Genomic DNA, 26,296 nt, shown 5'->3' on the forward strand with positions numbered 1-26,296 from the left:
CGTAGGTGTTGACTGTGTGCATTTATTCATCTGTAGCTACATTTTTAGCCAAAGAATAATGTATATATGAGTGATATCTTTCCAGGCCTATAGGCAGTGGTACATCTAAGTACATTTACTCGAGTACAATACTTACAAATCTGAGGTACTTACACTTGATTATTTCCATTCGATGGGACTTTATACTTCTACTCCAGTGGCAAATATTGTATTCTTTACTTTTTAGTTACTAGTTACTTTACAGATTACAATGTTTCATAGTCTTCCTGTCCAGTGAAAACCATGTATCTCCAAATCTGGTGATTCTGACTAAATTTTTTTGAGAAACTGAAGGATGAAGTGTTCCTTTATGGCTGAAAAAGTTCTTAGTTTTAAAAGGTCTAAAAAGCCTCTTGGATCGGGTTGAAAATGCATCAGCACGAAGCTGAAAACAGCTGTTTTTCTTGATGAAAAGTTGACTTTTTAGAGATACGTGGTTCTCACAGGACAGTGATACTACAAATGTACGATCATCTTATAGAGTTCTCCAGCAGTAATGTTAATCCAGAATCATCAGATGCTGCTTTTACTTTTTATACTTCAAGTACACTTTTCTGCTGATACATATATACTTTTACTTAAGTAGGGCTTTGAATGCAGCACTGGCTGTCTTTTTAAAGAGCAACATCAAAGCTTTATTTTTGTATGGACATATAACACCATACGACCTGTTTGTTCTCAAGGTGTGTGAGAGGCTGGGGTTCTGGGTGGATTAGATAAGCATCAGTCACATAGTGATAAACCACAGGAGCTTATGAGCCCAGGCTGCTGAGGTTTGTCGCTGTGGTAACCGTTTCCTCTGCCCCTTTCTTGAGCCCGCAGGTCGCACGTGGATGAAATATCTCACAGCGTGTGAAGTTTGCAGTCATCACCGGAACACTGCACATCATAACATCACGAGGAACATAACGGAAATATTTTCAGCCGGCAGAGTTATCACTGTAATGAGGCTGTCACCGTGGCGACATCCCAGGGTTACCGGTGACAGCCAGGACAGGTGACGCATGCCGCCGGCTATGGAGATCACAGCGGGCACCAGCCGTGACTTTCAGGAGGTCTAACCTTGTGTTTTTCCTTGACATATCAAACACAGACAGGCACACAGACCTTTGATGTTACCTGTCTGCTGGGATTTCTGTTAGTCGGCAGGTAAAGGCGGAAAAGATGGTGTCTTAAATTACTATTAATTTTCATTTCACATATCTGTTTTGCTCTTATTATATGAAAATATAGACTCAGGCTTGTCACCTCATGAAAGCTTTTATATTCCTACACTGCTAGACTTGGAAATATAAAAGAAACAGTCCTCTCGTGCACAGGATGTCATGCATTTTATATTCCTGCCTGCACCGGCTGCATTGTGTCTGGAATAAGTGATATCTGATGTAAACACACCGACGCAATGATCACTTAGAACCAAAGTTGTTGCAGAACTATCTGAAAACACATCATTCGATTGCCTGTGAGGACATGAGCAACGATTCATTTGATGACTGATTTCCCTCAGGCATGGCACGAAGTGGACTTGCTCTCCATATTTTCCTGTTTCCCTGTCAATGCATGCTAGTGTTGCTTTATCAGTGCAGGAAATGCATTCAAAGACTTAAACATGTGACTAATTTGCACATTTCCCCAATATAAACATGCTCTTTCTTTGATTTATCTATGACTGAATTCATTCTATTTCGATTGTAAACGACAGTATAGCAACTGTAAGCAAGAACTACGCTGTGAAAAATGTATAATTCATCTGTTAACTCTCTGCTGCATTACCCTTCTTGCAATTCACTCAAGATTTGACATTTTATGAAGTTGGTGGTGAAACTGATGAGCTGTGAAAAGCGGATATCAATCCAACAGGCCAACATTTTAAGTGCAAATGCATCAGTTTTGTAAGAGGATGAATGATACCATTTTCTGGGTCATTTTGGAAAACAGGCCTTTTTTCCTCCAGAGATTGGAGGACTAATGGGAATCTCATACAGATAAAGTGCACTGCTGCCCCCACATGGCAACCAGGGTGAAATGCAGTTAAAAGCATTGAACCCAAGGTTCTCTATAAAGCAGGTTACGAGGTGTGAAGCAGACGTGACTCAAAGAGCAATTGCAAAAATCTTTTTATTATATTTTGGGAGTGTGTGTCTGACCTGATTGAACGGCCTCATGGGTGGAGTCTTGTCACATGTGGTGATATTTTGGCACCAGGCCTCATTAATCCAGTCAGAACATGCAGCGAGAACACCACACAAGCCTTGTGAATTACTCACTTGACAACAGAAATGCAGAATATCTCCCTGTGTGTATAAATTGATTGATCCAGGCGTGTAATACAAACAAGGCTTTTCAGACATATTGATCTGTCCTCAGGCACAGGTGTTACTGACGTTAACGATGGCTCTGTTCTGTTCAAATGCCTCAGTAAGTCATGACAGTGTGATCCTGAGCCATCGTGCACAATGCTCTGAAACATTTGAAAATGTGTTCTGAAAAATGTCTATTAGAGCCTCTGAAGACCACATGAATTAAAAAAAAAACACCAAACAAACTGCCATGGATTCATGCTGAATCATTGGACATTTTAGATTCAAGAAACCTTTAAAATACATTAAAAATACTTAATTCGGGAATCCTTATCACAGCTGACACCGAATTTACAGTAGGTGGACATCGTGTAAGCAAATACTAACTTGATTATGAGACTTTTCCTTTGACCACACACACAGTTTCACAGTGTTCATGACTGATGATCCAGAAAGTGGCTTCTTCTGCTATTTGTGACATTTGCGAACTGGAGCTGAAGCAGTGACAATAAGCAGAGATCTGGTCTGAGATCTGAGGTAGGAGCAAGTTTTTATAGCAGTGGTGATTAATCAGTAAAAGTGTTAAATGCACCCGTCTTGAGAAAAGGTCGTCCTGCAGATAATCAGTGTCTGGCATTTTAAAAACACACTGATGACAGCCTTTAATATACTGCTGAAGGGAACGCGCATGCACAAAGTGAGGATTATCTCCAGGGTCCCATTTTTCAAAAAGCAGAATCCACATTTTTGAACGGAACGAGCATCTTCCACTTCCACCTCAAGAGCTCTGCCAGGGAGAGTGAAGGCCCGGATTTGGAAGAGAAACAGCATCAGTTCTAGACATGACAGACAGCTCTGAGCACTACTTTGACCACCGAGAGAGTCCAGGTTGAGCGATGAAATCCTTTAATGTCAAAACTTCGGAGCAGTTTTCACACTTCACATGTGAAAACTTTAGTACACCTTGTTTGCAGGCTTTTGACCAAAATGCGAAGACACCCACTACACACTTTGTTCCCACTCCGTGCTCTTCTTTGGCAGGCTGCAGACAGTCACATCCTGCACAGTTCAAAAAGTGATTTTGTTGCCAGGGAAACTGTGGAAAGGTCGACAAACAGCTGAATTCAGTTTGAAAGACTTTGATGGACTTCACTATTATTGCTTTACATCTAGAATTATGGTGCAAAGTCTGAGAGGTGGATCATATATCTATCCATTCAAAACCCATCTTTCCTGTCAGCTTCAAGTCAGCTAACAATGAGGTTCTTTCAGAAAGGCCCGTCTGAGGTGTTACAGTAGCACACCTTAGATGAAAAAACTTGTTGCATGGTTGAAAAGCATCTGAAACCACCTCCCCCGCACCTTTCCGACATCTGAGTTTGACAAATTCAACCATTTTTGTAACTTTCCGAAACAAGCAAGTCCAGTTCGAGCAGCAAGTGGGTGTGTGTGGAGGCGAGAAAGTTATCAGGGACTTCTCTCTCAAGCGCTTTTTTCATTTTACACACAATTACTTCCATCAAACCAAGTGCACCACTGTGAGCGTGTCTGAAAGTGGACGCCGTTTGAACGTCTCGTCTGTCTGTACGACAGCTTCTCGTGGTTTGAGTGCAACCGCTGGGAACAGCAATGAACGGATTAGCCTTCAGATGTGGTCTGTTTTTGATTGTTGTGACTCTGCAGCTCAGTCCTGGACAACAGTGACAGACAATCTCACTTTGCTGCGTGGCAGAAAATGCTCTCAGTATAGAGGTGCAGAAATGTGATTTTGGCCACTTCCAGGCAACAGAAACAAGCTGTAAAGACTTAACAAAGTGTTGTAAGAAGTAGTCAGATCTTTTGCTTAAGTTAAAGTAGTAATACCAGTGTAAAAGTACTCTGTTACAAGTAAAAGCCCTGCATTCAAAATATCACTGAAGTAAAAATCTGTGTATTTGATCAAAATTTACTTAAAGTACCACAAGTAAAAGTACTCATTTTTGCAGAATTAGTGAAACTTAGTGATGCAGCACAAATGCTGCAGCTGGAGATGAGGTTTACTTCAGCTATTTATATACTGCAGGTAGCTTAATGCATAATATTACATCACCATTTATTAACTGATTAATATTTTGTATTAATAATCTGAACTAGTAACTAATGTTGCCAGATAAATGTAGCAGAGTAAAAAGTACAATATTGGCTTCCAAAATGTAGTCTAGTAGAAGTATAAAGTAGCATGAAATGGAAATACTCGAAGTACAAAGTTGTACTTAAGTACAGTGTTTGAGTGAATGGACTTAGTTACTTTCCACCGCCTCTTTTGTTTATAAAATGAACTTGTTAGCAAACAGGAACATTCGTGTCCAGCGTTCACCGTCTTTTAGCTCTGTTTTGATCTCCACCAGCCAGGAAACGTCTGGCTACAATTTGTTCACTAGATGCTAATTTGTCTGTCTGCTGTTTGGTGCTGGATGGGTGGAGACCTTCTCTGTGAAACCAAAACAGGAAAGATCGGCGCTGTGCAACCGAAACAACGAGCTGAAAGATGCTACAAAGCGGAGCTGAGGTAGTCATGTGATCTGTCTCGGATACCAAGCTTCTTTTCAGCCACGATGGCATCCAGCAAACCGATGTGTCACTTTGAGACGAAGAGGACACCCAACAGCTTCTCCACGATAAATCCGCCACAGCGAGAGAAGCCTTTGCTTCTGCCTCCCCCAGGATGAACCACATTCTCTCACTGGGCAGAATTACATGTCCAGGATCTGTTTGAGCGCTTGCACGGTAACGTGGTCTGCCTTTGTCGACGGAGGGAAAGATCCGGGATTAGAATCTGCCAGTGGAAAGATTGTAATCGCAAACTGTGGTCGGCCTTCACTTTATCTTTGAACTTTTCATCAGAGGGTTGTGATTTAACTTTCTGGACAAAGTCGATGGGCAGTCCTCCCAGTAAAGCAGCATGCGACACGGTGACTCATACGGTCCAGCATTTGTTTTTAGCCTCTCTGGCAGCGTCACGCTTCAACGTGATGAAAGCAAAATGCCATCTGACTTGTGGAAACAGTTGTCTGGTGCATCTCTGCGGTTAGTGGTGGTGCTCAACATGAAGAGAGGGCACACTGTGGGAAAGCAGAGTTCCACATAACCGCATAAATATCTGAACTTATCATCCTATAGATTTGTAAAATAGTTTGGAGAATTAAAACAGAAATGCATCTGGTGTCAAAGTCGTCTTTCCAGACAATCAGCTGCACAGTGGCGTGCACAGACTTTTTGAAGGGCAAGGGCGAAAAGGAAAAAAAGGGCACATATAGCGCATCCCCGCCACTGAAGAGGGCACTTTAGCACGCGTTTTGGCTCCCAGGGGGCACTTTAGAGCACGTTTTGGAGTCCAAGAGGGCACTTTAGCACGCGTTTTGGCTCCCAGGGGGCACTTTAGCACGCGTTTTGGCTCCCAGGGGGCACTTTAGAGCACGTTTTGGAGTCCAAGAGGGCACTTTAGCACGCGTTTTGGCTCCCAGGGGGCACTTTAGCACGCGTTTTGGCTCCCAGGGGGCACTTTAGAGCGCGTTTTGGAGTCCAAGAGGGCACTTTAGCACGTGTTTTGGCTCCCAAGAGGGCACTTTAGCACAAGTTTTGGAGTCCAAGAGGGCACTTTGGAGCGTGTTTTGGCTCCCAGGGGGGACTTTAGCGCATGTTTTGGCTCCCAAGAGGGCACTTTAGCACGCGTTTTGGAGTCCAGGAGGGCACTTTAGCGCACGTTTTTTCGAAAACTGGGCCCCCGTGCACGCCACTGCTGCACTCAGATTTTCAGAATGAGCTCCAATAGTAACGCACAAAGTTTAAGAAATATTGGAATCATTTCCAAAATGGAGGCTCCATCAACCGTCAAGGGTCAGTTCACCCAAATTACAGACACAGGATGAATATTTTCTCACTCATTGCTTCTCTCGTGGTGCTTATCCATCCAGATCGTTCTGGTGTTGAGGTTCAAAGTTCCTTCGTTCCCATGGAAGCAGCAGTTGAGAATACACAAGGTCCATTTAGTCGCTGCTCTGTGGATTTTGATCGTATCACATCAGCAGATGGAGAACTGTGTTTCAGTTTTTCTGAGCGCTTTCTGTCTGCTGATGAAGATGCGATATGACGAAAAACTCCAGAAGTTTCGGGTTTGTTTTTTCCAGGTCAGATTTACGTCGCCACGCTAATTCAATTGAGGTGGATGAAGTTCCCTTTGTGGTGCTCACGGGAATAGAGTTTTAGATTTTTAAAAAAATGAACAAGACAAGCATCTCTTTTCAGAAAGCTGTCAGACTGTCGCTCAGGATAATTCACACAGACCTCAATGTGAATCACTTTTCTAAGTGTGGAGCTGCAAGAGGTCAGAAAATGTTTTGTAATTTTGGTGAACCGACACTTTAATACACAGCGCTGTCATCACCGCTCAGAGGTCTTGGCCACTTTAAAGACGGTGAGTATAATCGGCTATTGATCCCCGAGCCGCATGCTCTCACGACTCCTCTTTCTATCTTTCGCCTGCAGTGGTGTGTAGGTGGTGCTGGATGAACCTCCTGTTAATGAGGTTGGAAGGGCTGTAATTGACAGGAGCGGGAGATCATTTCTGCACAGAGATTTGACTCTTGGCCAAACATGCGATCGGGCTGGTGGAGAGTTCAGATGACTCATCTGGTCTTTGAGGATGGGGAGTGTGTGAAGTGTCGGGATGGAACGCAGCCAAGAGCTGAGAGAGGAGGCAGACGGTGGAAATATACGAGAAACGCGGGACCTGGAGCTGACAACACAGATCAACCAAGAGAGTGAAGATGTGGTTAGGAGGAGGGCTGCAACTAACCGTTACTTTCATGATCGATTAATTGACAGACACATTGATTTTACATTTTATGATCAGTTCAATCATTGTTGGGAGAGCTACTAAACTTAAGATAATATATAGTATAGTATAATGCCTGGCAACAGCTGACGTCAGCAGGGTTATCTGGGCTCGGAGACACATTTTTAACAGGTCTGCGCTACAAACTGGGGGTATAGAGGCTGAAAGATGTGGATGCTTCCCAGGCCAGGAGTAATGAAATGAAGCTCTCAAGTTGCATTATGGGTACTGTAGGATCCAGTGTTCTTGGAGCTAAAGCCATTTAAAGATTGAAAGTCAGGAAATCTTGGCCTCAGCTGCATCTTTACAGAAGTTCAACAATAAGTTGTTGGAGTTAGTTTCACTTCTTCAAGTAGCTTGTTTTGGCCGATCAAGAGTCCAAAATGCATACATATTAAATTTTCAATGATATAAAACAAAAAAAAAATGCATAAAATGATTGCATTTGGAGATGAAGCTCACTGATGTTGGTCAAACCAGCTTTTCCATGAGCGCCACCATGAGGTCAACATGGTGGTTCTGAGTGAACTGTCGCAACAAAATTTGCTGCACACGTTCACATTGACATAACTTTTCTTTCAGCACCATCATCAGGTCAAAATTCGACTTTTTTTTATGCGGAAATACCTGCAAAACTAATCTTAAAACTTAAAATGTGATGTGGACATGGTAAAAAAAACCTGCTGTACATTCGCCTGTTGCTTAGCATTTAGCTAAAAGCTTGCACTGTGCCTCAATACAAGCTCACAGAGGTGGAAACGCTTAGTCTTGAGATGAAATTGCTCATTAATCTTATTTCAATCTGCCAATCGTTGCAGCTCGAGTTAGAAACGTTAGAAAAAAAGCTCAGATTGGAATCAAAGAAAAAAAAATCTCAGGTGTGCTCATACGACTCGTTCATTCAATGACTAACATGAAATGTGGTTTCAATACAAGCAGAATCTTGTATCATATAATTTCAAAACTTCTTACATGTGATGCCACTGACATTCAGAGCAAGGAGGCATACAAGAGACCTCTTTATTGAATTTATTAAGTTGTATTCAGACACTCAAAACTGATCAGCCCATCACTAGTAATGCTGTTTTATCATTAAAATTCATTGAGCTGTAAGAGAGACCACCAGTAAGCTTAATTATGCTACCTGCTTGTAGCCGTAGGTTAGCAAGTCCAAGACAGTCTGTCATATAAAATCGAAGGGCAGTCATTAATTAAAACATGACCAACACTGTGCAATGCAATAAAAGTTCCTTTCAAACATGACCATGGACCATTTCTGAGAAAAGTAACAAGACACCAGAGAGGGAGTTTGTTAATAACACTACATATACCTAAAAAGACCACCACTGCTTAACATTTGACCTGTTTGTGACAAGGCCGAGGATGAAAATAAAATTAAAATAAAATAAAATAAAAAGCAGAGCTATATTGAACTGTACAATTGTTCGGAATCTCTAAATAATTTCCTGGTGAGCTCATGAGCTCTGCAAGCTGTACTAAAGGAGGAAGAAGACAACATTGCAACATTGCACCCTATAACAACATTAGAGTATATTTTTTCCACAGACTTGTGATAATGGGTAGTAGTCCAATTTTCTGTGTGTGCTCTCAGAAATCTATTCTAAAAACAATCCCCCCTTTTGATTGAGATCCTCCAAATTGATGCAGGTCGACTACTGGCCTGAACAGAAACAGAGCAGATCAACAAAGACAAGAGTTTAACATAGGACTATGTTCAAGTCTTCGCAAGACATCTCACAAAGCATGATGTTCAACAGTCTTCAAGTTTCCTGCGGGTTTTCTTTTCCACGTGAAGCCAAATCAGGGTCGCAATTTAACATGGGACGTCTGCGATGGACTTCAAACATCAATGCAAATAAACAGCAAGGCTAAATTTAAAAATCCTGTCATACCGGCCTCATGCGGGCCTGAAGGTGTCGGTTCCTGATGTTCCCACTCTTCCAAGACTCGCTGTTCAATATGATGTGTGGCAACGTGACAAGCCCATATCGCTCTACAGATGGTCGCACGTAATGGGAAGCCGATGCAGTTTGTCTTCTTAACTCTCAAAAAGGACTTTCTTGTGTGCAATTTCCAACTTTTCCAAAAACTGGACAGTACTAAATTTATTTTCCGCACTTTCCATTTCGAGCCTTGGATGAAGATGTCTTCTTGTGTAACAGATGTGTGGAGGGAGGGATTCTTGGTTTTACGCAACAGTCCTTTCCTGGCACCTTCTCCGTACGCTGACGGTCTGAGAAGCCAGGCGTCTTAAGATGGGAACAATTTGGTTTGCGAGCATAATTTTAGCCGCACACAAAGAGTATCAGGCGACATCCGGCCGGCCCCTGTGAAGCGACAAATGAGGCTACGCCTTCTCATCAGCAAATCACACTTCACACACGAGACAATCACACGTTCACAGGCTTCTCGCTCGCTCGTCTTTCTGACACGGGGTTAGTCTTACAACTGAAGAAGAGATACAAATGTGTTGTTTTAGGCGTTGTAGTGATACATGCATCCATTATACTGATATACACTTCTTAAAAAAAGTTAAAAAAAAAAAACATCAACAAAAAAAACCCAAAAGGTATTAGAAATGCAGCTATACAGAGTCTTTTAGCTATTCCAGGGGAGTGAGGTTGACGGTCAGGAAGCCAAGGAGCCCGATGTCCAGATGTTGTTCAGCTGAGAGGAGGGCAGGGGGGGCAGGGGATGTGTGTATGTGTGTGTGTGTTTTGGGGGGGTGAGCAGGAAGAGCTGGGTTAGTTACTGCAGCAGGGACGGCTGGTGGGCTGAGCCGTCTCTGTCAGGTCCACTCCCCGGTTCCGCCCGCTGCTGGCTCCGGCCGCCTGAGGCTCATTTTTGGGCAACTTCTTTGCTGCAATGACACAGAAACAAGACCAGCGATGACATCACCATCAATAATCAGATAATCACCGATGACGACGGCAAAATTCATTCTAAACAGCAGCGTCACACATGTGCAGTCACTTCATTACACTTTTAATTGACCCTGGACCTGCAGTGTTCACTACAACAGAAGAAGAAATCTTTGTGAAACTGTGACAAATCTATGACGTGCTCTGGGACACCATGCCGCCGGCTCACCTGTTATCAGTGTGGACAGCTTGGAGTTGTAATTTACCAAAACATGTTGAGACTGTCACTCTCCACTGCCTCTGCTGTGCCTGCAGAAGCCTCATTAAGATAAACTAGCAGTTCAAACGGGGTCGGGCAGGAGGGTCTGGGTTTGAATGCATATTCTGAATTTATGAAGGAGTCATATTCAGCTGCTCATTAAAGATATTTTGTAAAGATACTAGCACAGTTTATCACAACAAACAAAATCATAAAAGAGAGGAATAACACACGACATGCACACCCACACAAGTGTTTTTAAGCACGGTCGGCGCTTGATAAGAAATCAGCCAACATAAATGAAAACACCTGTGTGGGTGCAGTGTGGGTGTGCAGGGGTTTGAATTGATGAAACTGTGCCCATGATGTGTACTGAGCAAGTTTGTTAGCGCTCTCTAGTGGACAAACTCTCTACTGGCACAACATTTTACATTCTGAGCTGACGGGCCTTGTTTTCAAAGAAATCTCTGCGACTATTTTATGGTAGAAAACAATGTTGCTCAAATGCAAACGGAGCTCAAGTTTTCAGATGCTGCACCCCAGTTCAGTGGCTGCGTTCAACAAAATCCACAGTGTCTCACTACACAGAGACCCAAACTGCATTCAGACGAGGTCTGATCAAATGCACCACTATGTTCAAAACAACCAGCAGGAGGTTAGCAAAGAAAAGTGGGAAGCATTGGCTCCAACATTTAATTTCAACACATGATGGACTAACTGGTAAACAATATACCACCTTAATAGTAAATGTTGTATGTTCACATAGCTTCCATTAACCTGTGAACCCGTGCAATCAATTAAAACTGGAAACCACTAATGCAAGCAGAGTCTTTATTGTTGCTCAGAGGCACTTCAACCTTTGCTGCTATAGGTAAGACAGAACATATCCGTGACTGTCCACCTGGTGCATCAGAGCTCTAACAGCAGGGCAGGTGATAAATAGTTCCACTTCAATTTGTTTCTCATGATAATTGTTAACTATTTCACATAGATAAGATCTGGTAATTAAAGACAAAAGAGAAACTTACCAATGGCCATGAAGATCTCATTCACGTTCATAGAAGTCTTTGCTGATGTTTCCATAAAAAGCAAGCTGTTGTCATCTGCGTATGATTGTGCATCCTATGAAAGTGAAACCAACAACGGAAATCATTAGTTAAAATGACTTCAAGTACCTCACAGGTTGCTTTAGCAAAAAACAAAGAAAGAAACAAAAAAGACAAAGCTAAATGTGGAGGAAGCAAAGCAGGTGTATCCAAAGTACTAGACAGGATCAGGACCAATCAGAGGCTGTGCTGTTCCGTCTAATCAGTCTGTGAATTTTATGTGACCTTCAACAGCAACACACCATCCTCCAGTTAATTAGTAAGGAATTAAAGAAGACAAACCTGGAAGTCCAGTGCTCTCTTGTTTGCGAGATCAGCCTTGTTCCCAGCCAGAGCTATTACAATATTTGGACTGGCTTGTCTCTGAAGCTCTTTAACCCAGTTCTTCGCCCGTACAAATGACTCCTGGCAAACAAAACAGGACGGGGTGGGGTGGGGGGGTGACTCAGTTAGTGAAAATAACAATAAGATCCATGTGATGGAAATATGAGGACAACAGGAGTCTTCCCAGGATGTCTGGCAAGGCTTCTGCGCTTCTTTTGATCAAGGCCCAGAATAGAGACTCTGAAGAACACGAAACAAACGAAAATGTCTGTGTGTATTTTATTCTTATGTGGGCTAAATGTCAGTGTTTTGAGCTCTGGAGAGAAAGGACACTTCTTCTATTCTTTTAGCAAGATGAGTGAAGCGTCAGAAGACTTCATAGCTTAAGATGGAACGAAACTGCTGCTGGCTTTAACACTGAGGAGCATTCATAGCCGATAGCAATGTTGACATTAAACTCTATTTCCTCATCCTATTTTTGTGACTGACTTTTCACACAAACAAGCATCCGCAGTCCATCTTTGAGGCACAATTTACAAACAGAATGTAACTACATCTGCTATCGTCTTAATGGCACGACATTTTCAATGTTAAGACTGTGAAAAGTGGACGCTCGCTGTTTAATATTAATATATAATTACTATATTAATATATATTATATATATATATATATATAATTATTATATATTTACTTTGTGGAAGTTAACGAGTCCATGCTGAATATGTTCTCTTTGTAATTAAAAGTCTCTCAGCACATACTGTATAATTACATATTTTTCCAGTGTCGTCGTAATGTTACCTATTTGGAGTCAGGTGACCCGTGTACGGTCAACAAAACACTCCTGCTGAGTTAAGACTCAACTCTTAATTTGCACAGACACCGTTTCTCCTCATCGCTGACAACCATGTCGTTCCAGCTATGGTGAGTGAAATCAGTGTTGGGGACTGCAACCACATGATAGAAAACCTGGCACCTGACTCACCTCATTTGTTATATCATACACCACAATGGCTGCCTGGGCACCTCTGTAGTACATGGGAGCCAGACTGTGGTAGCGCTCCTGACCAGCTGTGTCCCAGATTTCAAACTTGACTGTTGTGTCGTCCAAACATACTGTCTGAGTCAGAAAGGCAGCTGCAGGGGCACAAAGCAGAGGGACCAGTGATGACTGGGCCTGTAGCCACTGAGCTACGCAAAATGTGCTGCTGTGAAAGTAACAACTTCAGACCAATGCTGGAGACGCACAGAGGAGGATTATCTGGTTGACTTAGTCCACATTTGGAAAATTGGGCCCCAGTAATGTCAAACACATTTTATACTGAACATCCAAAATCTGGATGGTTGCAGAGGCGTTAAAGTACGGTGGGATTCACACAAGCACATTTGAACCTGTATTTACTCTGGGATGCTTTACTTACAGCAACGCTCTCAGTTTTAGGAGCGCCCTGTTCATATTCAGACAGGTACACACGTTCACACCTGGAAACTGCACAGTACAACTTCATTTTTGTCACCCTGGACATCGTACCGGTGACCTACAGGTCACAAACCTTTAGGCCGTCACTGTCTACTGACTGCATCTCTCCAGTCATGGATTTAGTCAGGCTCTCTTCATGATTTTCACTTTATTATGCATATTAACACACATTGATTCACTATTCATACTGGACAGAGAGCTTTGTTTGTGTCGACTCGTCCAGTCTGAGAATATTTACTTTAAGTGATCAAGCTGTCTGTGATCTATGATCAGCGCTGTCTAGGATTTCACAAGTCCACCAATGTCTTTGTTTGATCTAAGGGGAGTCTTAAAATAGCAAAGCAATGAAATGGATAGAGTCTGATATAACTATATGATATCCAGTCAGTATTACGCTTTGCCAAAGGGCAGTAAGTGTAATATTTTGTAATTAAGTTAATATGTTTGAGTTATTTAACCTCAAGGGAAGCTGCTGGACATACCAGGAACTAACGGCAGATGTTCAAGAGATCCCCTGATTATATCTACAGTTTTGTGTTCCCTTCAGCCATTTTCACACTCACAATTCTCCATCTTCAGTCATAAACCACAAACTCATCTCATCATTTCGCCGTCTTCTCAATATTGTGTGCCACTAAAATCTTTCTATCGTGATAAACTCATTTTATACCCATTTCCTCTGCTCTTAGTAATATTTCCTACACTCTGACACCACAAAGAGTGATTTTATTGTCACATTTTGTAATCTTTTTACTGATGTAGATTTTCAGTGCTTATTCCAATGTGTGATCCATTACAAGTTTCTCTGTAACAAGAAGGCAGGTAAAAGTACTTCTGTAATATCAATCCTTGCATACAGTTGTGCAGGCCTGTTCAGAGAAACAAAGCCAGGACATGGTCTTGTGAGGACACATACCTCCGATTGTGCTCTCTTGGAATTCATGAAACTGTCCCTTGACGAAACGAAGTACGAGACTCGACTTTCCCACGGCTGACTCTCCTAAAAGCACGAGCTTGAATTGGCAGATCTTGTTGCCTGCATTTGGCCCATTGGGTCGTGTAGCTCCGCCTCTACTTGCCATGTCACACTGCCCGGTCTCTTCCTCTGGCCGCTGATTTACTGTGAAAAAATGTTGAGAATACCTGAGCAGGAGAGAGAAAAGAAAGCAGTGTCACATAAAAAAATCTAAATGTGTCAAACATCAATGTTGGGGTATCACTTTGGTTAAAACTGGCATTTACAGGTTAGCATTTATCAGAAACCCAAGTGTATAATTTGACTTTTTGTTGTCTGCAACTATGAACCAGGATTATGACAAGTAGACCACAAGTGTTTTGCCTGCCCAACTTCATTGACTTGCTCAGATCATGTTCATTTGGTCATTTTCCCTTCAATTTTGCGCTTCTACCATGGCCATGAAGGCTTCGTAGTTAAACGGCTTCTTTTCGGAGTCTGCAGAGGTTGTTTTATTCTGAAAATTTACTGGATTCTGTACACCGTTCCTGTGTCTGACTTCCCTTCTGGCTCTATCTGCTCTGTGAAGGTTAATGCATCGTCTATCAAAAATAAACTTGGCATGTATTCTCTGCAGAGCGTAAATACGTTTCTGGGACGCTTCTGAAACGCAGATGCTATGCGCCCAGTGGAATTGCACTCATTGACTAGAATGGCAGAAATCAGCTCCATCATACGCGTTGTGGACAGAGCATGGAGGTTACGCGTCTGGTGGGAATTAAGGGTGAGACTAAAACACTGTGGCCATACACAGATCATAAAGACTGTACAAGCAAACCCTATTAACAGTTGGGTTTTTTGAGAAAGAATATGCACAGGACTCGATGGAGAAATACAGTCACTTAAGTTTGTACATTTAATAGGTTAAGTAGAAATGTCTTGTCTATATGTGCAGCTCATTAATGACCTACAGTACTTTTCCCAAATCATGTTTATGAGCAACTCTAAAAAGTTTCCAAATTAAATTTAATAAGGCTGCATACCTGACTAATTAATTAGTTAGTTGTTATATATGTATGCTGTTACGACTCTTCATGGTGTGATTTAGAACTAAAATACATTACACCATACTTCTTGTAATACTTTCTGACATAAAATGCGTATTTGTACTTTTGGACTACATGCTTTCAGAAACCATTGATTAAAAAGCCAAGTCAGCTGTTAGAAACTAAAATGCTACGCCTTATTTATTAAAAGGGGATATTCAGGAATTTCAGTGTTATTGCTTTATGCAGTTGTTCTAACATTTTTTTTTTTCATACAAACAGTCCAAACCTGGAGGCCAAAGTGTCACAGATGATAAATGACCATGGAGGGAAATTTACCGTAGTTCACTACATACCGAGTTAAGTTTCACTTCACCAGCCACAATCTCTTTCCTTTCCAAACAATAGTTGGTTGCTTGCCATAACTAGCTGAGGAAACTGTAGCTGACTGTAACAGGTATGGCAAAAACGTGCAAGGGTTTGGCAGATACTGTAATTACAATCAGTTTTCTGTCAGACAGAAAACCCCAACAACTAATGTCACTTAAAGAGCACCTGAACTCCTGCTTCTCTTGCCAAAGTTTCTCTCCTGAGCCAATTTAACGGCAAATTTCAACACATAACAAAAAGTTGATCAACTGGTATAGCTATGAAAATATGCAACGACAAACCTCTGGCAACTCCTGCCTGTAGCCTCAAGTTATGTGAGACAGACTGTCGAAACGGGGATTAGCATGACACGGGTCTGGGCACATAAGTGGGAAAATGTTTTTGGGTGAAGCTAACTTCCAGTTTCCTGTCTGCCAGTCTGGAGATTTTAAGGTGAACAACAACACCAACCACACTCTGTACACAACAACAGATTCTCTCTGCAACTTAGCCATTTCTCATTGCCACCGAGCAAATAAACACAGAGCATCAGTCCAAAAATAATTGCTGTCAGCTTCGTCGAAATCGCGTTACGACACACAGTTAACCACAAATAACCTCTTATGTTGTTGTTGACTGCCTCGAATTAGCAGAGTAACGACTGCTAGCATTAGCAACATAGCTAACTTACATAGGCAAGTTCAAAATGTTTAGCCCAAATCCGATCTCTACCAGTAAGAAAGCATATATAGCCTGTGTAACGTTACTTTCAATTTGGATAGCATCTTATACACCAAGCGTATACACACTAGATCTGACATTTACCGCTATATAACTAACGTATGAGAGTACCAAGACACAGATGATGCAGTTTTGGGTGTGTACAGCTAGTGACAGCTAGCTAACCTTAGCTGCATGACGTTAATTTAGTGAACTGCCTTATCAATCAGTGGAGTAAACAGAGTCACAGATGTTTGTTATATCATACGTGGGTTTATGTTAATGTGTTAATGGTCTAAACGGGACGACTGATCTGGATTCACCTGCCGAACGACGTTATCGTACTATGTAAACTAGCTTGGCCCTTCCAGTGTCGGCTAGCTAGCGTTAGCTAGCCACATAATAGACACTGGGACGGCTAACACAGTAAGCGAACGTTGTTTAGCTGTGGCCGCATCGGGAGGAGCCCTCCGGATAGCCATTAGCTAGCGAGCTATCGCTAATATTAGCTACTCACCCAGCAGAAAGAGGAAGCTAGTTATAGTGAATGGTGTCTCCAGGACAATATTTGTGGCACTTCACAGTGTGTCGCGTCCCCAGCCAGCAACTATAACGCTAGATTTCATAAGGCTCCGCGATGTCCCTCTCCCACTTCTTTCAACTTCCCTTTTCGCATTGTACGAACGATGATGACAGATCGTATGACTGGAATTGACAATCCGCCTACGTATTGGTGCTTCGGACCAATCATATGTTAGGATTTATTCCTAATTTACTGATACATGCCTTTCCAAAGAAGTACAAAGCAGCAATTAAAGAACATCAAGCGAGGATACTGGACGGAAAAGAGGGAATTCGTTTGAACAACTATAGTTGGATATTAAGAAAACAAAACGATTATTTGACAACTTTATGATCACCGTTATCAGTTCACATAACTCAGCCATACAAATGTCACATTTGCGTGACCATTAGCTAGCATAATTTTACATTCCCCTGGAGAGTATTTTAGCCTGTACATAAACAGTATTCTGAATTGAAGTGATGTGTTGCTAGGCAACGAAACTCAAACAGGTGCACGAGCAGCATCTGACGGAAGACTAACGTGCAGCTAGCTAGAAAGTTGTTAAAAAGTTTCCACACGTAGAGAAGACGAACGCTAGAGACAAAACATACAGAGCAAGAAACCTGAGCTGCCTTTGTAGCTGCTACACGTGGATTGAAGATGAATATGACCGACGGACATACTTCTTACCAACCGACATGTACTGATGGAACAAGTCCCAACGTACCGGCGGTAATTCAACTTTAATATAGCTAGCTAACGTTGCGTTAGCTTACTCCTGCTGTACTGAGTCTAAAGCTGTGGAGCCTTTTAGCTAAATAAACTTTTGTCTTTGGTGGGTACTACGGACCCCCCTTGCACCCTTAGGACAGTATTTTATTAATTCGTACTCTCCTAAGGGTCTAGGGGTCGCCGTAGAATACTGTAATCTGGGTAATGTATTTTTTTAACATTAGGCTGGGAAACTAATACCTGTGGGAGACAAGGCCAAGACCTGCTTACAAGAAGTGGCAAGGGTAAGTTCAGTTTTTATATGTGTGAGCATTTTGACAGTGGGATGAAGTTAGGTGCTTAGTGTTGCATCTGTATCTATGGAGAACATTCCTATATCAGTCCATCTCTGGGTGCTTTGGCACAACTGAAAGAGTGAATATAATTTGAGGCACCTTTGAAAAGGTGCATGTTTTCTCCCTCTGCGATATGCCATTATCAGCATTTTTACTTTTCAGCCCCCCACCCCACCGGTGGTAAGGAAATTCCGCAGCAGCATCCAACCAGAGCCAGGAGCTATCAGAGTGCACCAAGGGAAGGCAAATGATCAAGATGTTGCCAGCACTCTTGTTCATGGCATCAGCACCAAATCTTCCCACAATGTGAGTACAACTTGTGGGTTAAATAGGCAATAAGGAGTTTAAGGAGGTTTTTATTACCCCAGAGTTTTAACAATAAATAATTTATTACCCTGCCTGGTGATGATGTTTATGTCAGTGGCAGTTTTACTGTAGTTCACCATCTAGTGCAAATTAACAGTGTGTTAGTTTATGGCACAAGCTAACTTTGCATAAACAGTTTTAAGCAGAATGTGGATATGAGTCCTTCATTTTATGTGGTTCCAACAGGCGGGACACTTGCTAAATCCTCCCCAGAAGACCTTGTTCCAACAGAAGTTACAGGAGCTCAGTGAGACCGTGTACACCAGGAATCAAAAAGCACCGTTGGGCAGGTCCCATGATCAGCACGCTGGACTTCCCACCTGGTATAACGACCAAACTACATTTGGTGTTAAACCAATTCGAGGTATGTGTATCATCAAATAATGTCATGGCTGAAGCAATTTTTGAATAAAGAAAAGAAAATAGGCTTTAGTCTGGTAAGACACAACTTTTATAATCCGAACATGCAAATATTTATCTACTCTTATAAAAGAAAGTCAACCCTGTACTTAAAGCTCCTCAGAATGCTTAGATTTTTTTTAAACCTTGTGTTTTATGTTTCTCAATAATTATCATAAGTGTAGGAATCATTTTATTGAAATGATGAACCTCCTCTCTTTTGAATGTCTCATGTTCGTTTTTGTCCAGGCTTGAATGTGCGTGACATTATTAACCCTTCAAAAACAGCAGAGGAGGTGGAGAGGGAAGCCCAGGAGGGACACAAGGCTTACATTCGCAGCCACAACGCCTATTATGTTGGTAAGAGGAATGGAAAAATGCATAATATGCATAAAGCCTCTACTGTGTCTACCAACATTCTATCAGTGTGTCCATCAATCTTATTGAGTATTTTGAAATGCAATGACTGCCTTTCACCACAATGAAATCATCTTGCACTACTCCTCCAGGTGAGCGGATTGACAGGAAGTACAACTGCAGTCACTACAGTAAAGATGGCAGGTTTGGGATCATCACACCTCATTTCAGTGATGGCCGTAATGTTGGCAAAACTCTCCACTGGCTGGGGGAAACACAGAAGTAAGTCCTGCCACAAGTGTCCATCCATCATCTATACACCGCTGAATCCTTTGCAGGGTCACGGGGGGGCTGGAGCCTATCCCAGCCGTCTCTCGGGCTACATATACAGACATACAGACAAACAACCACGCACACCGCTCATTCACACCTACGGACAATTTAGAGTTATCAATTAACCTCAGCATGTTTTTGGACTGTGGGAGGAAGCCGGAGAAGCCGGTGAAAACCCACGCTGCACAGGGAGAACATGCAAACTCCACACACCGGCCACAAGTGTTTTGTTGTCAATTTTCATAACACTACATATTATTTTGCCATAGGTTTTACAATCCAAAGACGGTTTGGAAGAGATCTGGGAACAGGGAGAAGATGGCCCTACAACTTGGAATGATGAACAGCGTGTAAGTTTCTGTCACACATCCAGATGACCACATCTGTGATTTCTGTAGATGCTTTACTGACTCATGTTTAGCTTCACTCTCTCATTAATCTCATCTTTTCAGGAAAGGAAACACCTTGATTCCACCAGACCACACCGCTGGAACTTTCTTGCCACCGGGTGAATTTGGTAAATTTTGTGTGCCACGTGTCAAGGCTGAGTCGCAGTGGCCCCGGGTTTGAATCCAGCCCAGGCTCTTTGCTGCATGTCATCCCCTCTCTCTCCCCCTGCCTTTCCTGTGTCTCTCTACTGTCAAATAAAGCAGAAATGCCGAAGCAAAAAATAATTATATACATATTAGGTAGAAATACACATACTGGAACTATTGTAAGTCTTCAGACATTTTGGCCTGCTTCCTGCACAGGTGTTGGAGATATAATCAACCTTAACGTGGGCATGCTTTTCTAGAACTGCTCTGCTTCACATTTTAATGCATTTATTTCCACTGAAGTCTCAGGTACCGAATTGCAAATGCAGTTGAGTGATTTATCTTTTATGGTTTCTCAGACTACAACAACACTAAGAACAGATTTCAAGTCATGAGAGTTAACGTGACTCAGTTAAGATTTTAGGGTGATGTAGAGGTTACGTGCGGAGGTTCGTTTCCTGGATAATTTTCTTTTCATCGTCTCTGCTGCAGAATGTCCAGCATGGCTCCAGCTGACATAGAGAAGAAACCATCGTCAGAATCAGCACAGCTTCCTGCCTCTCAGGCCTCGGTTAAACCTGAGGACCCGGAGCCTGTTGAGCCAGGCAGCTCATTGAAGACCCTCAGGACCTTGAGGCGAGTCCCAGACCACTTCATGACGTCCTCCTCCCTCATTGGGGCTGCCAGTGAAGGTCCATCTACATCATGTACGTCAAAAATAGAGATTTGTGGTGACTACTTCCTTCCGGGTCTGAAACTGGTCAAGGGTGAAATAACCAAAAACAGCAATATGCAGACACTCTCTCTTACATGCAGATTTCTTCCTCATGACACAAGCACTACATGTTTGATATCACACTGTGGGAGACATAAAATGACTGATATGCATTATTTTTTATCATTTATACTCCATTCACTCTCATCTCCTATAAATCCTTACTTATAATGTGATCTCTTTACATAGGCGCCCACACCTGCGGCATCCCATCGGTGCGCACTGACCTTCCAGCTCCACGCATAAGGAGAGTCCATGACAAGACAAATTACGGTGATATATCCACGGTTAGAGATCTTCTATATCCATCAGTTCATGCCCTTCTGGGTGTCTATGACGAACACCTCCTCTGCCCTCGCAGCAAGAATGAGGTATGCAAATAACAACTGAGAGCAAATACTCACATTAAAAGGGATGGACCCTGTGATGGACACTGTGTGCAATTGCTATTCAGGGGACATGACATTATTTTGTTCCATTACATACATCACATTCATTTGGCAGACACTTTTATCCAATGCAACTTACAATAGAGTCTGTGCATCTTAATTGTCAACTCTGTCTGACATTAGAAAGTTAGAACCCCTTGTTTTCCCATATGGTTTCAAAATATCCTGTTTATTAAAAGCATTAAAATTCTGTATAAGATGCAAGACATGAAACATCATAGCAGGCGTGATGTTCAAGGTTGAATGCACGGTTGGGTGCTGAAGAAAAGCTTAATATAGCAGACAGTCTTTCCTGTTTTGTGCTTTATTACATATTCAAATATTCCTCTGAGCTTAACTTCACTGAATTTTCAACTAATACTGGAGAGTGTGTATTTTGTGTGACGATGTTTTGTTAAGCTGGATGAGCCCTGCAGAATCATTACTCCATTCTCTGTGATCTCTGTCTGCTGAACTCTTTCATTCTGTTCAATTTGTTGATTATCTTTTGTTTTCTTTAAACTTTTGTTAAGGAAAAGTTGATTGAGCTTCACCACCTTCACCAGTCTGTTTCATAATCAGTTCTTTTTTCAGACTGGTCATCAAAGTCTGCCACTGCTGCAGCGTGGCCTCAGCGCAGTTACATAAAAGATAAAACATACTTAAATCTCACAGCTCTAACTTGTGCTTTAGTGAAATAGGTTTTTGATATTGACACTCTTCACCCTCGTCTTCACAGATTGCAGAGATCTTCAGGAATGTGGGTGTGAGTATTTCTGAGGCGACGTTCGAGGAGGCCTGGACTCTGGCGTCCATGAAGCATCCAGCAGGGGAAGTTTGTGTCGAGGATTTCAGAAACGTACTCAAGGAAATAAAAGCAATGTAGCGCTCAAGACGTTCTTCCCGGCACAGTGTTTCCTTATCACAGTCTGTTTCTGTGTGAACAATATCTCCGCTGTCTGGTGAAAGCTTTGAGGATGTTTAAGTTTGATTGGAGTGAATTTTTGACATAATGAAGAAAGGATTTTATTTCAAGCCACGTAGCAGTAAACAATAATCTGAAGTATGCGGTAGATGTGCTGTTACAGATTTTTCACTAGACAACCATTATGCAAAAAAATTGAGGTTTGCTTTCTTGGAAATGATGCATTCCTGCATTAACGTGGGAACTCCCAAGAAACAACACGTTAAATTTTAATCTCTTTTTGTGCCTGTCGAGTCTGTTTGAGCTGGTAGGTGACCTAACGAAATACAGAGAGCATCCTCTCCACGAGATTTTTTTTTGTGCTGTCGCATATTCAATTACTGTTCTGCTTTTCTATTCAACCGATGTAACCTTTAATTTCACACGGTTACTTCATCATGATGGTGGTTATGAATCTGCTGAAACATTAAATACAGAAAGGGAACACAGAAAAATGAATCCCTTTTTGAATGGCTAATATGATACTAATGTGTATCATTATATGAGCCTCTTTCTGAGCATCCTCTTGACCTATTTTTTAGATTGAGGTCTTTTGGATTGTTGCTGTTCCTGTTATTTCATGAACTCACGGGAAACTGCTTGATAGTTCCTGATAGTGCATCCAACCATAAGAGGGATATGTGAAGAGACAGGCTGTACCTGCTTAACAATTTAATATGTGGACTGAACTGCTCCTTCAAGCTGTATCTCCATTATTGTGAACAGCAACAAACAACTTATTTAATGCAGTGTTACATGCAGTGCTTGAAGCAGCCATGAATGCATCATGGAGCAGACTTTAAACCAATGCATGAACTTTGTCTTCACTGTTCTTAGAATACCTCTGCAAGGATGTACCTGTGTGATTTCTTCTTAGATATGCAGTAAACCAGCCCTCTTCTGATACTGACCGGGTTCATATTTTCGTCCCCAGCAGGGGGCACATCAGCATGCAGGGGAATGACAGAAACACATGCATTGATAGTCCAAAGCACTGTGTTTCTCATTATTGTTGACTGTGATTTGGTTTTGGATTGTTCTTACATAGTCAGTCCTCACTTCTTAAACTCAAACTGTCCTTGTTCTGGCTTGAAAATTAGAAGAGTTTGTGAGACTGAATGGCATAAAAAGTGAGCGAGTTTTGGTTTTATTTCATCTCCCCTCACAACAAACAAAATACATTCAGTTAAAAAGGCTTTGTATTACTGTCAAGTATTCAGTAGTCAACACAAGACAGAATATTGATACCACAAATTCAGAGATGAACATGTCAGCAAACAAAATGTTTTTATCCCTATTACATGTCAACTAAGAGAGAATCAGTTTTTCTATTAAAATGAGAAATAGACATTCATGCACAGAAAGAGCTCATTTGTTATGCCAACATGTCACCTTTCTTTTGTTGGTACAAGTAAGCTGCTGTGAAACAATATTAAATGTTTGGTTGATTGCTTTAATAACAGCCAGTGTGACTGTTTCTATGCTGGTGAAAGACCTGAGTATTACATTTGATTTCCAAGCATATTTATCTTGTAATTCTATTAATCAACCTTAAAATGGGAGTCTGACAGAGATACCACAATTAATTTATGGCTTCCTGGAGCTGACACATGTGTAGACATACAGACATACAGACTCTCAAAGAGGTATGAGGAATTGTTTGCAATCTGTTTCGCTAACAAGATTAATGAAACAGTTTGGCACGTAGCCTCGACTGATCCACATGTCAGAACATTACAAAACAGTAAAATAACTAATAAAAAAACCCATTAGGTTTTTGTATATTCACCACTTGCTTTTGTTTTCTTGTTAATTTCCATTTAACTGAGTGATGCACAGGCGTGGTAAATTGTTTAATGTGCTCTCACCATATCCATGAGCATATTGACATGTGCTAAGCTAACCACACTCATTTAATCTCATTAGGACTCTGCGAGATGCTCCACTGGAACCAAAACCCCCCCCACGCAAAGTTCCACAGACCACATATTACTATGCAGCAAAAATTAAAATAATCCTCAGCGTATTGCATTATGCATGAATTAGCGGCTGCTAATGACAGAATCCTCTGTTTGTCAGATATGTTGTCAACATTAATAATATTGCAGCAAGCTTTAACAGAATGGGATGATACGCAGCATTCAAGAGCCTGTCAGACGTGATGTTTTTGACAAGTGACACGTTTCTGGCAATGACCGCTGGCTCAGATGCAGGCTGCATTTGAATTACTTGAACGGGTGGGGAATTTTCTGGTAGAATTTGTCACTCCTGCTTGCAGCGATGCAATACAACTATTTCCACTTGGTACAAGACTTGTGTTATGATTTCTTGTAGATCCATAAAGTACTTTCTTGACAACCATGTACCGAAATATGCGCATCCCCCTGCTTGCTATGGAAAATGGATTATCTTGTTGCTTATTATCACAAGTGCCTCAACACTAGTATATTTGGTCCCCTATATGTTTCATGAATCATCCATTCATCCATCCACTTATCCGGGGCTGGGTCGTGGTGGCAGCAGGTGAAGCAGGTAGTCCAGATGTCCCTCTCCCTAGCAACATTTTCCAGCTCCTCCTGGGGAATCCCAGGGCTTTCCCAAGTCAGATAATATACATAATCCCTCCGGTGTGTTCTGTGCCTACCCCGGGCTTTCCTACCATTTAGACATGGCCAGAAAACCTCCAAGGGCAGGCGGGAGGCATCCAGATCAGATGCCTGAACCACCTCAAGTGGCTCCATTCAATGCGAAGGAGCAGCAGCTGTACTCCAATCGTCACCAAATCTTTTCTGCAGGTGATTGTTGAAACATAAACTGACTGGTAAACGGTCCGGTACAACACCTCCACTTCTGCTGACGCTGCACCAGCCTGCTTGTCCATCTCATACTCTATTTTGCCCTCACTTGTGAACAAGACGCTGAGGTACCTGGACTCCTTGGCTTGGGGCAACAACTCACTCCCAACATCGAAGGAGCAATCCAAGGTTTGCTGGCAGGGAACCATGTCCTCAGATTTGGATGCCTCACACTCGTTTGCAAGCCGCCTCAGTGTGTGCGGATTGTCATAAATCTTGTCCACATCTTGCGCTTTGCCACCGAGGAGCTTGACTACCACAGAAACCTCTGTCAGGATTATGGGCGGGACTTCCCGCCGAGTCTTCAAACTCTGCTTCCTCGATAGAGGACATGTTGGTCAGGTTCCAAAGTGCACTTTCTACCGCTCGACAATATCTCCAGTCCAGGTCAGAAGTTTTCGTTCTCCCAATAAAAACAGCCTGAGCCAAGTCCTTCTCCCCTTCCTGAGTCAGCGGTTTGCCAGACCTTCTGAGGCCAGCCCAAAGTCCCTAATGAATCCTCAATGAACTCCCCCCACATCGACAACCACCAAAGGCGCAGCCCTTCTGGCCTCTCACTACCTGTCTGCTGCTCAGAGAGGAGACAGACATTCACCCTCACAACACCAGGTCTGTCCAGCAGCCTCTCCACCCATCTGACCCACCTCACCACCAGGTGGTAACCAGTGGACAGCTCTGCTCCTCTCTTCACCTGAGAGTCCGCAAGACATACTGATGCAGATCTGATGATATAACCACAATGTCAATCACTGATCTTTATGCCTTATGCTCAGACATGATGAGCACAGAACTCCAACAACAGAGCACTGCTCAGATTTGTATCAGGCAGGCTGTTTCTCCCAGTCACCCCCTCCAGGTTCTCCATTGTTGTCCATGTGAGCATTGAGGTCCCCCAGCAGGACTATTGAGGTGGTCTCCTTTCCTGGGTACCATTCCCTTCAATAGCTGCATCAAAAATACAACTTTAATTTGTGCTGTGGTTCATAAAAGGTGCATTTTGCCACATGCAGAGGACAACAGCTCTGTCTCTGTACACACTTAAACACAGTGTTATAGTGACATGCTGCGGAGAGGCTGGTTTTTCTGTCATCAGAGGGCTTGAAGCAAACATAATGCCGGCGAAGGTCTTGCTCTTTTACAACGAGAAGCAAGTCAATCATTTCTGCACAGTCCCTTCGTTTATCAGTGCAGCCTCAGAGAGACATACTGTGGGTGTGCAGAAGATGAGACCTCATAAGATGAAAAATTGATTGTGAGTGGGGGTGTGGCAGACTTTGTGTGTAAATTAAAAGGTCAACGG

General features: G+C 42.3%; 2 protein-coding genes across 2 annotated transcripts; one reads left to right on the plus strand and one right to left on the minus strand.

Annotated features, from left to right (window-relative positions):
• Nucleotides 1–8,202: 8,202 nt before the first annotated feature.
• Nucleotides 8,203–17,042, minus strand: rab5ab (RAB5A, member RAS oncogene family, b). Its single transcript, XM_041942833.1, has 6 exons — nt 16,869–17,042; nt 14,178–14,404; nt 12,767–12,918; nt 11,742–11,864; nt 11,382–11,475; nt 8,203–10,093 (listed from the first exon to the last, which is right to left on the minus strand). The coding sequence occupies exons 2-6, from the start codon at nt 14,341–14,343 to the stop codon at nt 9,978–9,980; spliced, it is 651 nt and encodes a 216-aa protein (XP_041798767.1). The 5' UTR covers nt 14,344–14,404; nt 16,869–17,042; the 3' UTR covers nt 8,203–9,977.
• Nucleotides 17,043–17,582: 540 nt separating this feature from the next.
• On the plus strand, nt 17,583–22,212 carry efhb (EF-hand domain family, member B). The gene is made up of 11 exons (XM_041942272.1): nt 17,583–17,648; nt 17,873–17,932; nt 18,146–18,289; nt 18,536–18,713; nt 18,998–19,108; nt 19,258–19,387; nt 19,708–19,788; nt 19,891–19,992; nt 20,467–20,681; nt 20,939–21,120; nt 21,917–22,212. The coding sequence occupies exons 1-11, from the start codon at nt 17,583–17,585 to the stop codon at nt 22,061–22,063; spliced, it is 1,416 nt and encodes a 471-aa protein (XP_041798206.1). The 3' UTR covers nt 22,064–22,212.
• The last annotated feature ends 4,084 nt before the right edge of the window (nt 22,213–26,296 follow it).

The sequence above is a fragment of the Chelmon rostratus genome, chromosome 8 (assembly GCF_017976325.1).
Source record: "Chelmon rostratus isolate fCheRos1 chromosome 8, fCheRos1.pri, whole genome shotgun sequence".
Taxonomy (NCBI): domain Eukaryota; kingdom Metazoa; phylum Chordata; class Actinopteri; order Chaetodontiformes; family Chaetodontidae; genus Chelmon; species Chelmon rostratus.

Coding starts and splice junctions, on each gene's coding strand:
- rab5ab (XM_041942833.1), bottom strand. CDS start 14,343: ATGGCAAGTAGAGGCGGAGCTACACGACCCAATGGGCCAAATGCAGGC. Junction 11,476..11,741: donor AGAGAGCACTGGACTTCCAG/GTTTGTCTTCTT, acceptor TCACTTTCATAG/GATGCACAATCATACGCAGA. Junction 10,094..11,381: donor TGAGATCTTCATGGCCATTG/GTAAGTTTCTCT, acceptor GTGTCATTGCAG/CAAAGAAGTTGCCCAAAAAT.
- efhb (XM_041942272.1), top strand. CDS start 17,583: ATGACCGACGGACATACTTCTTACCAACCGACATGTACTGATGGAACA. Junction 17,933..18,145: donor GCTTACAAGAAGTGGCAAGG/GTAAGTTCAGTT, acceptor TTTACTTTTCAG/CCCCCCACCCCACCGGTGGT. Junction 19,388..19,707: donor TGGCTGGGGGAAACACAGAA/GTAAGTCCTGCC, acceptor ATTTTGCCATAG/GTTTTACAATCCAAAGACGG.